The 15,009-nt window shown below is 38.2% G+C and overlaps 1 protein-coding gene across 2 annotated transcripts in view; it reads left to right on the forward strand.

Moving 5' to 3' along the window:
* dpysl5a (dihydropyrimidinase like 5a) overlaps nucleotides 1–13,204 on the forward strand; it is a 37,653-nt gene extending 24,449 nt beyond the window's left edge. For both annotated transcript variants that reach the window (XM_061924525.2, XM_061924526.2), the window contains exons 12-13: nucleotides 1,666–1,834; nucleotides 1,891–13,204. In XM_061924525.2, the coding sequence (XP_061780509.1) occupies nucleotides 1,666–1,834; nucleotides 1,891–1,976 (255 nt within the window). In that variant the 3' untranslated portion in view covers nucleotides 1,977–13,204. The remainder of the gene's footprint in view (nucleotides 1–1,665; nucleotides 1,835–1,890) is intronic.
* The last annotated feature ends 1,805 nt before the right edge of the window (nucleotides 13,205–15,009 follow it).

A 15,009-nucleotide genomic window follows, 5' to 3' on the forward strand; every position in this document is an offset into this window, starting at 1 on the left:
CCAATACTTATGTCCAGTTGTATTCCTAAGTGTCCCAATACTTTTGTCCAGTTTTCATCCTAAGTGTCCCAATACTTTTGTCAAGTTTTAGTCCCAAGTGTCCCAATACTTTTGTCCAGTTTTCGGTGTAAGTGTCCCAATACTTTGGTCCAGGTAAGTGTCCCAATACTTTTGTTCAGTGGTAGTCCTAAGTTTCCCAATACTTTTGTCAAGTTGTAGTCCCAAGTGTCCCAATACTTTTGTCCAGTTGTCGTCCTAAGTGTCCCAATACTTTTGTCCGGTGGTAGTCATAAGTGTCCCAATACTTTTGTCTAGTGCACCTACCTTGTCTGCATTGTGTAGGCACGCTGGTTTTTAAGCAGCCATCTTAAAAAAACAGCAGCGCAGCAGCATCAGCGCAGCAGTTCTTTGAAGGGTAATAAAATCAAAACCGGAGCAGTTAGAAAAACGCTGTTCTGTACTTTTATACACAAGGGTTTAATCTCTCTCCTGTGTTAGTTTGAAGCCGAAACGACAAACGCGCTCAGAGGAGATAGTTTTTGAAGGAAGGTGACCGGTTTTTACAAAAAATTTGTTTTGAAGGGGGAATAGCAAACTTCCTGTTGATTTTTGCTGGGGGTTGTCAATCTATAAAATGTAGGTCTAAGTGAGACCTACATAGAGGTTTTTGTTTCATGTCTCTCCGACCTTCCCAGTGGGAGTTACAGGCAGTTTTGTCATTTTTTTCTTCCGAGGAGCAGTTTTTTCAGCGTTTTATTCAAAAATTGCGCTAGAGCGCAATTTTGAGATTTGGGGTTAGGTTTTTTTATTAGATTTTTGCCAGTCCTGATGTGTGCGTTCAGTTCGGTGAGTTTTGAAGCATGTTAAGGGGGTCAAATTACAGCTCAAAGAGGCAAAAGTGACTGTTTTTAGTACTTTTTTGTCTTGAAGGGGGAATTGCCAACTTCCTGTTGATTTCTGCCCAAGGATGTACAATTATGAAATCTAGGTCTAAGTCAGACCTACATAGAGAATTTTGTTTCATGTCTTTCCGACCTTCCTAGTGGGAGTTACAGGCAGTCTAGTTTTTTTTTCTTCTAGGGGGCGCTAGAGCGCAATTTTGAGTTTTGGGGTTCGTTTTTTTCATTAAAAGACCATTTTCGCAGGTCCTGATGTGTGGGTCAAATATGGTGAGTTTTGAAGCATGTTAAGTGGGTCAAATTAGTGCTCAAAGAGGCGGCCGGTATAATAATAATAAAACCTTACAAATTCAATAGGTCCTTATGTCCCATTGTATAAGGACTCCCTTTGGGAGTCCTTATACAATGGGACATGCGGGCCCTAATAAAAGTAAAACATTTCAATGAACAGACCTGAAATTGGAGGTTCAAGCCTTGAAAGTAAAAAAAACTTTTATGACTGAGACCACTTCGGGTCCCCAGGACCTTTTAATGTTCACCAAACGAGAGGGGAGCCCTATGGGTAAAAAAAAAATCTGCTTTGTGTTGGTTTTATAATGTAAAAATATCATAACATCTTTTTTAATGCGTCTTGCGCTGCATGAGTGCTGCTGCGGTTCAGCGAGGGTCAAACATGACTTCCTGTGACATTCCAGAAATGGACCGTGTTGCACAGCAGTTTTCCAAACTAATGTCGTTTTTTTTGTGTGCGCGTCCACCTACCCAGTGCCAGGCGGCGAAGCGGGTGGAGAGGGAACCGTACCAGGGCGACGTGGTGGCGGTGGCAAACGCCGGGAAGAGGGACGTGGGCGCCTCGGACCTGGACACCCCCACGCGCCCCAGCACCCGCCACGGCGGCGTGAGGGACCTCCAGGAGTCCAGCTTCAGCCTGTCCGGTAAAGATCAAAAGGCTTGGTTAATGGCGCGGGAACATCATCTCCACTTTTCACAGGTGCTCAGATCGATGACAAGATCCCCAAGAGATCCTCAGCCAGGATCCTCGCGCCTCCTGGTGGACGCTCCAGCGGCCTCTGGTAAAGATACCCCCTCACCCCCTGAGGACATCCGAGCAAAACAAGCTTTCATTAAAACACTCATGCATTTATTTAAAACATTTTTTTTTTTAAACCCAGCCCAGTTTCTTCCGGCTCTGAAGCATAAAATCTTTAGTCATATCAAAGTTTGGATGAAGGACTTTCAGTCCCATTCCAAATAGTAGCAAACGTCCATTCTTGCTCTGATGCACGCTGCACTCTTACATGCCTTTTGTACTTCATTTTAGCTGCACTTGCTAGAACTGTGACAAGTTGTCATGTGACTCGGCAGTCCAAGGACAACACGGTGCAATGTTTATTGTGTGAATGCTCCAAAACATTCACACACCTAAATTCATCTATTTATTATTATTATCTTCTTCTCAAGATTTTGGCGCTCTCTACCTTCCACATTTTTCACCCGACTCAAAGCGTTCCCATTTCAAACTGTTCAGCCTATTCGGGAATCGCGGGCTTTCCCTTGACAAATTGCAAAAATTCCCATATTTGCCATAATTCCAGATTTTCCGGAACATTTTTCCCATTCAAAATTAATTGGCCATTTTTCAAACTTCCGCCATTTCCACGTTTCCACCGATTCAAACCATTCCACCTTCAAAACATTCCACCATCCTGGAAATTCCAACTACCCTTTTTCCAAGTTCAAAAAAATTCCAGGATTTTCAAGAATTCCCGGTTTTCCAAAGCCCTATTTCCACCCTTTTTTCTGGCGACTACTCCTCCCACATTTTTCAACCCACTTCAACCGTTCCACCGTCAAAACATTCCTCTTAATCAGGACAAAAAACAAAGTTGTTTTTTGAACTGAAAAAAATCCCAGTTTTCCCGTTATTCCAGGAATTCCGTAATATCATTTCTCAATTCAACATGTTACTACTTCAACATTTCTCGACCGATTTGGAAAAACTCCAACTGTTCAGCCTATTTGGGAATCGCAAACTTTCCTTTGACAAATTCCAAAAATTCCCAGAATTCCAGGTTTTCCTGGACATTTTTCCCATTTAAAATGAATTGGCCATTTTTCAAACTTACACCATTTCCAAATTTTTCAACCGATTCAAACCATTCCATCTTCAACATATTCCACCATCCTGGAAATTCCAACTACCCTTTATCCAAGTTAAAAAAAATTCCAGGATTTTCAAGAATTCCCGGTTTTCCAAAGCCCTATTTCCACCCTTTTTTCTGGCGACTACTCCTCCCACATTTTTCAACCCACTTCAACCGTTCCACCGTCAAAACATTCCTCTTAATCAGGACAAAAAAACTAAGCTGTTTTTTGAACTGGAAAAATTCCCGGTTTTCCAGGAATTCCAGGAATTCCGTAATACTATTTCTCAATTCAACATGCTAATATTTCAATATTTCTCGACCGATTTGAAAAATTCCAACTTCAAACTGTTCAGCCTATTCGGGAATCGCAAACTTTTCCCTTGAAAAATTCTAAAAATTCTCAGATTTCCCAGAATTCCATGTTTTCCGGGACATTTTTCCCATTCAAAATTAATTGGCCATTTTTCAAACTTCCGCCATTTCCACGTTTCCACCGATTCAAACCATTCCACCTTCAAAACATTCCACCATCCTGGAAATTCCAACTACCTTTTTTCCAAGTTCAAAAAAATTCCAGGATTTTCAAAAATTCCCAGTTTTCCAAAGCCCTATTTCCACCCTTTTTTCTGGCGACTACTCCTCCCACATTTTTCAACCCACTTCAACCGTTCCACCGTCAAAACATTCCTCTTAATCAGGACAAAAAAAACTAAGCTGTTTTTTGAACTGGAAAAATTCCCGGTTTTCCAGAAATTCCAGGAATTCCGTAATACTATTTCTCAATTCAACATGCTAATATTTCAATATTTCTCGACCGATTTGAAAAATTCCAACTTCAAACTGTTCAGCCTATTCGGGAATCGCAAACTTTTCCCTTGACAAATTCCAAAAATTCTCAGATTTCCCAGAATTCCATGTTTTCCGGGACATTTTTCCCATTCGAAATGAATTGGCCATTTTTCAAACTTCCGCCATTTCCACGTTTCCACCGATTCGAACCATTCCACCTTCAAAACATTCCACCATCCTGGAAATTCCAACTACCCTTTTTCCAAGTTCAAAAAAATTCCAGGATTTTCAAGAATTCCCGATTTTCCAAAGCCCTATTTCCACCCTTTTTTCTGGGGACTACTCCTCCCACATTTTTCAACCCACTTCAACCGTTCCACCGTCAAAACATTCCTCTTAATCAGGACAAAAAAAACTAAGCTGTTTTTTGAACTGGAAAAATTCCCGGTTTTCCAGAAATTCCAGGAATTCCGTAATACTATTTCTCAATTCAACATGCTAATATTTCAATATTTCTCAAGCGATTTGAAAAATTTCAACTTCAAACTGTTCAGCCTATTCGGGAATTGCAAACTTTTCCCTTGACAAATTCCAAAAATTCTCAGATTTCCCAGAATTCCATGTTTTCCGGGACATTTTTCCCATTCAAAATTAATTGGCCATTTTTCAAACTTCTGCCATTTCCACGTTTCCACCGCTTCAAACCATTCCACCTTCAAAACATTCCACCATCCTGGAAAATCCAACTACCCTATTTCCAAGTTAAAAAAAATTCCAGGATTTTCAAGAATTCCCGGTTTTCCAAAGCCCTATTTCCACCCTTTTTTCTGGCGACTACTCCTCCCACATTTTTCAACCCACTTCAACCGTTCCACCGTCAAAACATTCCTCTTAATCAGGACAAAAAAACTAAGTTGTTTTTTGAACTGGAAAAATTCCCAGTTTTCCAGAAATTCCGTAATACTATTTCTCAATTCAACATGCTAATATTTCAATATTTCTCGACCGATTTGAAAAATTCCAACTTCAAACTGTTCAGCCTATTCGGGAATCGCAAACTTTTCCCTTGACAAATTCCAAAAATTCTCAGATTTCCCAGAATTCCATGTTTTCCGGGACATTTTTCCCATTCAAAATTAATTGGCGATTTTTCAAACTTCCGCCATTTCCACGTTTCCACCGATTCAAACCATTCCACCTTCAAAACATTCCACCATCCAGGAGATTCCAACTACCCTTTTTCCAAGTTAAAAAAAATTCCAGGATTTTCAAGAATTCCCGGTTTTCCAAAGCCCTATTTCCACCCTTTTTTCTGGCGACGACTCCTTCCACATTTTTCAACCCACTTCAACCGTTCCACCGTCAAAACATTCCTCTTAATCAGGACAAAAAACAAAGTTGTTTTTTGAACTGAAAAAAATCCCAGTTTTCCCGTTATTCCAGGAATTCCGTAATATCATTTCTCAATTCAACATGTTACTACTTCAACATTTCTCGACCGATTTGGAAAAACTCCAACTGTTCAGCCTATTTGGGAATCGCAAACTTTCCTTTGACAAATTCCAAAAATTCCCAGAATTCCAGGTTTTCCTGGACATTTTCCCCATTCAAAATGAATTGGCCATTTTTCAAACTTACACCATTTCCAAATTTTTCAACCGATTCAAACCATTCCATCTTCAACATATTCCACCATCCTGGAAATTCCAACTACCCTTTTTCCAAGTTCAAAAAAATTCCAGGATTTTCAAGAATTCCCGGTTTTCCAAAGCCCCATTTCCAACCTTTTTTCTGGCGACTACTCCTCCCACATTTTTCAACCCACTTCAACCGTTCCACCGTCAAAACATTCCTCTTAATCAGGACAAAAAAAACTAAGCTGTTTTTTGAACTGGAAAAATTCCCGGTTTTCCAGAAATTCCAGGAATTCCGTAATACTATTTCTCAATTCAACATGCTAATATTTCAATATTTCTCGAGCGATTTGAAAAATTCCAACTTCAAACTGTTCAGCCTATTTGGGAATCGCAAACTTTTCCCTTGACAAATTCCAAAAATTCTCAGATTTCCCAGAATTCCATGTTTTCCGGGACATTTTTCCCATTCAAAATGAATTGGCCATTTTTCAAACTTCTGCCATTTCCACGTTTCCACCGATTCAAACCATTCCACCTTCAAAACATTCCACCATCCTGGAAATTCCAACTACCGGTACCCTTTTTCCAAGTTCAAAAAAATTCCAGGATTTTCAAGAATTCCCGGTTTTCCAAAGCCCTATTTCCACCCTTTTTTCTGGCGACTACCCCTCCCACATTTTTCAACCGTTCCACCGTCAAAACATTCCTCTTAATCAGGACAAAAAAACTAAGCTGTTTTTTGAACTGGAAAAATTCCCGGTTTTCCAGAAATTCCAGGAATTCCGTAATACTATTTCTCAATTCAACATGCTAATATTTCAATATTTCTCGACCGATTTGAAAAATTCCAACTTCAAACTGTTCAGCCTATTCGGGAATTGCAAACTTTTCCCTTGACAAATTCCAAAAATTCTCAGATTTCCCAGAATTCCATGTTTTCTGGGACATTTTTCCCATTCAAAATGAATTGGCCTTTTTTCAAACTTACACCATTTCCAAATTTTTCAACCGATTCAAACCATTCCATCTTCAACATATTCCACCATCCTGGAAATTCCAACTACCCTTTTTCCAAGTTCAAAAAAATTCCAGGATTTTCAAGAATTCCTGGTTTTCCAAAGCCCTATTTCCACCCTTTTTTCTGGGGACTACTCCTCCCACATTTTTCAACCCACTTCAACCGTTCCACCGTCAAAACATTCCTCTTAATCAGGACAAAAAAACTAAGCTGTTTTTTGAACTGGAAAAATTCCCGGTTTTCCAGGAATTCCGTAATACTATTTCTCAATTCAACATGCTAATATTTCAATATTTCTCGACCGATTTGAAAAATTCCAACTTCAAACTGTTCAGCCTATTCGGGAATCGCAAACTTTTCCCTTGACAAATTCCAAAAATTCTCAGATTTCCCAGAATTCCATGTTTTCCGGGACATTTTTCCCATTCGAAATGAATTGGCCATTTTTCAAACTTCCGCCATTTCCACGTTTCCACCGATTCAAACCATTCCACCTTCAAAACATTCCACCATCCTGGAAATTCCAACTACCCTTTTTCCAAGTTCAAAAAAATTCCAGGATTTTCAAGAATTCCCGATTTTCCAAAGCCCTATTTCCACCCTTTTTTCTGGGGACTACTCCTCCCACATTTTTCAACCCACTTCAACCGTTCCACCGTCAAAACATTCCTCTTAATCAGGACAAAAAAAACTAAGCTGTTTTTTGAACTGGAAAAATTCCCGGTTTTCCAGAAATTCCGTAATACTATTTCTCAATTCAACATGCTAATATTTCAATATTTCTCGACCGATTTGAAAAATTCCAACTTCAAACTGTTCAGCCTATTCGGGAATCGCAAACTTTTCCCTTGACAAATTCCAAAAATTCTCAGATTTCCCAGAATTCCATGTTTTCCGGGACATTTTTCCCATTCAAAATGAATTGGCCATTTTTCAAACTTCCGCCATTTCCACGTTTCCACCGATTCAAACCATTCCACCTTCAAAACATTCCACCATCCTGGAAATTCCAACTACCCTTTTTCCAAGTTCAAAAAAATTCCAGGATTTTCAAGAATTCCCGATTTTCCAAAGCCCTATTTCCACCCTTTTTTCTGGGGACTACTCCTCCCACATTTTTCAACCCACTTCAACCGTTCCACCGTCAAAACATTCCTCTTAATCAGGACAAAAAAAACTAAGCTGTTTTTTGAACTGGAAAAATTCCCGGTTTTCCAGAAATTCCAGGAATTCCGTAATACTATTTCTCAATTCAACATGCTAATATTTCAATATTTCTCAAGCGATTTGAAAAATTCCAACTTCAAACTGTTCAGCCTATTCGGGAATCGCAAACGTTTCCCTTGACAAATTCCAAAAATTCTCAGATTTCCCAGAATTCCATGTTTTCCGGGACATTTTTCCCATTCAAAATGAATTGGCCATTTTTCAAACTTCCGCCATTTCCACGTTTCCACCGATTCAAACCATTCCACCTTCAAAACATTCCACCATCCTGGAAATTCCAACTACCCTTTTTCCAAGTTCAAAAAAATTCCAGGATTTTCAAAAATTCCCGGTTTTCCAAAGCCCTATTTCCACCCTTTTTTCTGGCAACTACTCCTCCCACATTTTTCAACCCACTTCAACCGTTCCATCGTCAAAACATTCCTCTTCATCAGGACAAAAAAACTAAGCTGTTTTTTGAACTGGAAAAATTCCCGGTTTTCCAGAAATTCCAGGAATTCCGTAATACTATTTCTCAATTCAACATGCTAATATTTCAATATTTCTCGACCGATTTGAAAAATTCCAACTTTAAACTGTTCAGCCTATTCGGGAATCGCAAACTTTTCCAAAAATTCTCAGATTTCCCAGAATTCCATGTTTTCCGGGACATTTTCCCCATTCAAAATGAATTGGCCATTTTTCAAACTTCCACCATTTCCACATTTTTCAACCGATTCAAACCATTCCACCTTCAACATATACCACTCATCCTGGACATTCAAACTATCGTTTTTCTAATTTTAAAAAAATTCCAGGAATTCCCAGTTTCCCCAAACCCTATTTTCACCCTTTTTTCTGTTGACTACTTCTCCCACATTTTTCAACCCACTTTAACCGTTCCATTGTCAAACCATTGACAACACCGAAGTTGTTTTTTGAACTGGAAAAATTCCCGGTTTTCCCAAAATTCCAGGAATTCCGTAATACCATTTCTCAATTGAAAATGTTACTACTTCAACATTTCTCAACCGTTTTGCAAAACTCCAAACACCAACTCATTCAGAACATTCAAGTTTGTTTTTTTTACCATTTTCAAAAAAATTCCCTCTTTTCCCGGAATTCCCACATTTTTATGAAATTCCTATTGAAATGATTGGGACATTTTTCAAAATTCCCCTACTCCTAAATGTTTAATCTAATTCAAACCGTTTTAAGTCCAATTCTAAAATGTTTCCCGGATTTCCTGAAATACCCAGTTTTTAGGGACATTTCCTCCATTCAAAATGAATTGGCCATTTTTCAAACTTCCACAATTCCCACATTTTTCAACCTATTCAAACCATTCCAACATCAACAAATTCTACTCATTTTCCTCTTCCTGTCTGCGACGCTAAGCCTTCTGGGTAATGTAGTACGTAAACATTTACTTCCTCGTTGACATGTATTTATACATTTATTTAACAATTTAACCAGGGTACGACAATTAAGAACGTATTTTCATTTGCAACGCTGACCTAGCAAAGAGGCGTTTCCATGTTCGAGATGTTGAAGTGTGATGATAATCTCGCATTGTCCTTTATTTATTTATATATCGCGCTCAACAGTTCACACATGTTCTTAACGACAATAAGGAAGCCTTTGGTGGTGTTTCTATAGTTATGTTTATGGTTATAATTGATTACAACAGTACAGTCATTTGATAACGAGCTGTGTGTGGTATAAAATGAGTACAACAACACGGTTTGTTTTCCTGTTGTTAGAACCCTGCACTTTTTGAGGTTACAAATTGATAAGGAAGTCATAAAAAAAAAAAAAAATTACAAGTTGATTCAATTTAAGCTTCAAAACATCACATTTTTGAAAAAAATACGCCACAAATCGCCCCCTCCCCCGCCCGTCCTCTACATTAAGCCTTTTGTTATTCGACTTGTTGCACCTGCACCGAATGTGGAAAACGAGAACATGGCGCGCAAAGTGCGGACCGCAGGAATAGAAAAGCACTAATTGTCTGCACCCTTTGCCGATGCAAAAAATAAAAAAAATACAAATAAAAAGTCTCACCTGAACTGCCTTTTTATCACCCGAAACACGTGGTTTTGTACCGTCTGTTGAATTCATCGCTTCTGATTCCGTCGCACCGCCATGATCCACTTCAAAACAGTCCGTCTTCAGCGTCCCGATACGATATTGATATCGAGCCGATATCAGCGCAAGAAAAACAATTTATTGTATTTTAGTGGAGTCATTTACAAAAGGTAAACATGCTGGGCTATGGGCTACTAGGAGCTAGTAAGTAAGTCACATTTCTTTAAATAGCACCTTTCACAGACTAAAGCCGTATAAATGGTAAATAAAAAGAGAATACAATGATTTGCAAATACTTTTTAGCTTATATTCAATTGAATAGACTGCAAAGACAAGATATTTAATGTTCAAACTGAAATAATGTGGCTTGGCATCGTCTTGCTGAAATAAGCAGGGGCGTCCATGAAAAAGACATTGCTTGGATGGCAACATATGCTGCTCCAAAACCTGTATGTACCTTTCAGCATTAATGGTGCCTTCACAGATGTGTAAGTTACCCATGTCTTGGGCACTAATACACCCCCATACCATCACAGATGCTGGCTTTTACACTTTGCGCCTAGAACAGTCCGGATGGTTCTTTTCCTCTTTGGTCCGGAGGACACGACGTCCACAGTTTCCAAAAACTATTTAAAATCTGGACTCGTCAGACCACAGAACACTTTTCCACTTTGCAATCAGTCCATCTTAGATGAGCTCTGGGCCCAGCGAAACCGGCGGCGTTTCTGGGTGTTGTTGATAAAAGGCTTTGGCTTTGCATATTAGAGTTTTAACTTGCACTTACAGATGTAGCGACCAACTGTAGTTACTGACAGTGGTTTTATGAAGTGTTCCCGAGACCATGTGGTGATATCCTTTACACACTGAGGTCGCTTTTTGATGCAGTACCGCCTGAGGGATCGAAGGTCACAGGCATTCAATGTTGGTTTTCGGCCTTGCTGCTTCCGTGCAGTGATTTCTCCAGATTCTCTGAACCTTTTGATGATATTACGGAGCGTAGATGGTGAAAAACATATCTTATGTGGTACTGTCAAAATTAAAATAGCAAAAAAAACATATTAAACGTGAAAAAAATAAAGAAATAAAATATTTGAACGCACAATTTGTAGCACCCATTCGACGCCGTATAGCCCCTCGTAGATATAACCTTAGTGTGCTAGTGTTAGCATGCTAACGTAGGCATGCTAACAGGTAAAATACTGGCATACTTTAAATATGGTGCCAAATTAAAGAACCCATAATTATTGGGTTAAAAAATACAACATTAGCTAAAATGCTAGCATGAAACATTAGCATGCTAACATTAGCATGGTATCAACAGGGGAACAGCTAGCTTACTTCTAAAATGGCACCAAGTAACAAAATCCATGATTGTTGTTTACTATATACTAAATTAGCTAAAATGCTAAAATATAACTTTAGTGTGCTAGTGTTAGCATGCTAACAGGTAAAATACTGGCATACTTTAAATTTGGTGCCAAGTTAAAGAACCCATGATTATTGGGTTAAGAAGTATGAAATTCGCTAAAATATTAGCATGCTAACCTTAGCATGCTAACAGGGGAACAGTTAGCTTACTTCTAAAATGGCACCAAGTAATAAAATCCATGAATGTTGTTTACTATGTACTAAATTAGCTAAAATGCTAAAATATAACTTTAGTGTGCTAGTGTTAGCATGCTAACATAGGCATGCTAACAGGTAAAATACTGGCATACTTTAAATTTGGTGCCAAGTTAAAGAACCCATGATTATTGGGTTAGAAAGTACAAAATTAGCTAAAATGTTATGCTAGCCATAGCGTATTAACAGGGGAACAACTAGCATCCATCCATTTCCTACCGATTGTTCCTTTCGGGGTCGCATACTTCTAAAATGGCACCGAGTAACAAAATCCCTGATTATTGTTTACTATGTACTAAATTAGCTAAAATGCTAAAATATAACTTTAGTGTCCTTGCGGTAGAAAATAAATGGATGGATAGTGTTAGCATGCTAACATAGGCATGCTAACAGGTAAAAGACTGGCAAACTTTTCATGTGCTAAATTAGCTAAAATGCTAAAATATAACCTTAGTGTGCTAGTGTAACAGGTAAAAGACTGGCCTACTTTTTATGTACTAAATTAGCTAAAAATGCTAAAATATAACCTTAGTGTGCTAGTGTTAGCATGCTAACATAGGCATGCTAACAGGTAAAAGACTGGCATACTTTAAATTTGGTGCCAAGTTAAAGACCCCATGATTATTGGGTTAAAAAGTACGAAATTAGCTAAAATTTCATGCTAACCATAGCATGTTAACAGGGGAACAACTAGCATCCATCCATCCATTTTCTACCGCTTGTCCCTTTCAGGGTCGCATACTTCTAAAATGGCACAGAGTAACAAAATCCCTGATTATTGTTTAGTATTAACTAAAATGCTAAAATGTAACCTTCGTGTGCTAGTATTAGCATGCTAACATAGGCATGCTAACAGGTGCTAAATTAGCTAAAATGCTAAAATATAACCTTAGTGTGCTAGTGTAACAGGTAAAAGACTGGCATACATTTAAAGAACCCATGATTATTGGAATAATAAAGTATGAAATTAGCTCAAATGTTAGCATGAAACATTAGCATGCAGTTTATAAATTAGCGCTCCGCCATTGTTTACGTCCAATAATGTCTCACACTGGCTTAAAGGAGCTGTAAATCTGGACAAATATCACTAAAATGGGGAAAAAATAAGACCACACGACAAATCCGCTGACTCTGACCTTATTATTAGCAGCTACGCAACAGCCGAGCACACACTAGCACACAAGCTAGACATATGTAAAAATCACAAATAACACTTGTCGATATAAACAAGTATCAAATAAGTTGCATATTAAACATACAAAGTCTCCGAGGCGTTTTAGAACGTTTTCAGTAACAAGCGTGTCCGCATCATTCAAAGGTAGGTTGTCACCAAAAGCGAGGACCACTTCACGTCAACTTAAAGACAGCATAAGCCCGTTCCAGACGGTTCATGATAAATATGTTAAGTGTTTTTTTATACCTTGGTAACTTTTCCAACGCAACTAAATAAAAGCACGTGGCGACTCCTGCTGATATCGGATCAATATCGGTATCGCAACACCTAATCCTATAACTACCGCAAACGCACTGATTATTCACGACCAAGGTTTCCTACGACTGTGTATTTGTGTTCCGATACTGTGTACTTGTGTTTGAGTTACCTTTTGTTAAGTATACACACTTGTATGTCATGTACTACAATACCATACCACTCCTTTGTTGTTTACACTTCTAAGAGTTGATTCTTTGTATAAAACAAACAAAAACTGGTGCTGAACATTGTTGTCACTTTGTATCTTGTTTATTTCCTTCTCGCAGGGTTTTTGTCACGTTTTGAGTGCAAATAAATGACTGAAACAGACGCCTGGTTTTCACTTTTCACACACCTCGCAAACAGGGCTCGGGGGTTTCGCAATGCATTGTGGGTGCCGGGTAAAGTCAATGACTCAAAATAGGTAAATAGCTGTTAAAATTTAGGTCAATTTGTAGAAATAACATTTTTGAAATATTAGTAAGCTAGAATGCTACATTAGTATGCTAATACTAATACTTTTAAGATGGCGCTAAAAGTAACAAAACCTATGATTGTTAGGTTAAAAGTATGAAAATGGCTAAAATGCTAGCATATTAATGTTAGAATGCTGGCATTAGCATGCTACCGTTTACACACAGCTAATTTTACACTTATTTTTAGATAATTTCATAGCTGTACACTTTAGAGTCATATCGCTTGGTATGTTAGCATGCTAGCCTGTTAAAGTTATTAGCATGATAACTTTTATTTGCTAATTTTGCAAATGTTTACCCCAGAGACATATAACGCGGTACTTGATATATGCTAACTGTTAGCATGCTAACATTAGCGTGCTAACAGGCGAAGGGCTAGCATTCTTTTAAGATGGCTCCAGGTAAACGGAAGCCACGATTATTAAGTTAGAAAGTATGAAATTAGCTAAAAATGTTAGCATGAAACATTAGCATGGGAACAGCTAGCATACTTCTAAAATGGCAACCAATTAACAAAATCCATGATTTATTGTTTACTATGTACTAAATTAGCTATAATGCTAAAATATAACCTTAGTGTGCTAGTGTAACAGGTAAAAGTCTCGCATACATTAAATTTGGTGCCACGTTAAAGAACCCATGATTATTGGGTTAAGAAGAATGAAATTAGCTAAAATGTTAGCATGAAATATTAGCATTAACAGGGGAACAGCTAGCTTCTAAAATGGCACCAAGTAACAAAATCCATGATTATTGTTTACCATGTCTTAAAGTAGCTAAAATGCTAAAATATAACCTTAGTGTGCTAGTATTAGCATGCTAACAGGTAAAAAAAACTGGCATACTTTAAATTTGGTGCCAAGTTAAAGAACCCATGATCATTGGGTTAAAAAGTATGAAATTAGCTAAAATTTTAGCATGCTAGTCTTAGCATGTTAACAGGGGGAACAGCTAGCATACTTCTAAAACGGCACCAAGTAACAAAATCCATGATTATTGTTTACTATGTACAAAATTAGCTAAAATGCTCAAATATAACCTTAGTGTGTGTACATTAAATTCGGTGCCAAGTTAAAGAACCCATTATATTATTGGGTAAAAAAGTATGACGTCAGCTAAAATGCTAGCATCAAACATGTTAGCATGCTAACAACACTGTCGCATACTTCTAAAATGGCACCAAGTAACAAAATCCATGATTATTGTTTACTATATACTAAATTAGCTAAAATGCTCAAATATAACCTTAGTGCGTGTACAATAAATGTGGTGCCAAGTTAAAGAACCCATTATATTATTGGGTTAAAAAGTGCGACGTCAGCTAAAATGCTGGCATGAAACATTAGCATGCTAACGTTAGCATGCTAACGTTAGCATGCTAATGTTAGCATGCTAACAACACTGTCGCATACTTCTAAAATGGCACCAAATAATGTGATACAAAATAGTGGCGTTTCTTACCATTTCCTACAAGTTTGCACTTTCGCCATGAACGGGCTGATTTAAAGGACTTAAGAAAATGGTTTAGATGCTAACGTCTAAAATTGCTACACAACAACACGTCACGTCACGTCACGTCACGTGTCTCTTCGCTATTTTTAAACGAGCGCTTTCATAGAAAACAGCGTGGAGCCGGCCGCGCATGCGCAGTGCGA

This window comes from Nerophis lumbriciformis, linkage group LG29 (assembly GCF_033978685.3).
Source record: "Nerophis lumbriciformis linkage group LG29, RoL_Nlum_v2.1, whole genome shotgun sequence".
Lineage (NCBI taxonomy): Eukaryota > Metazoa > Chordata > Actinopteri > Syngnathiformes > Syngnathidae > Nerophis > Nerophis lumbriciformis.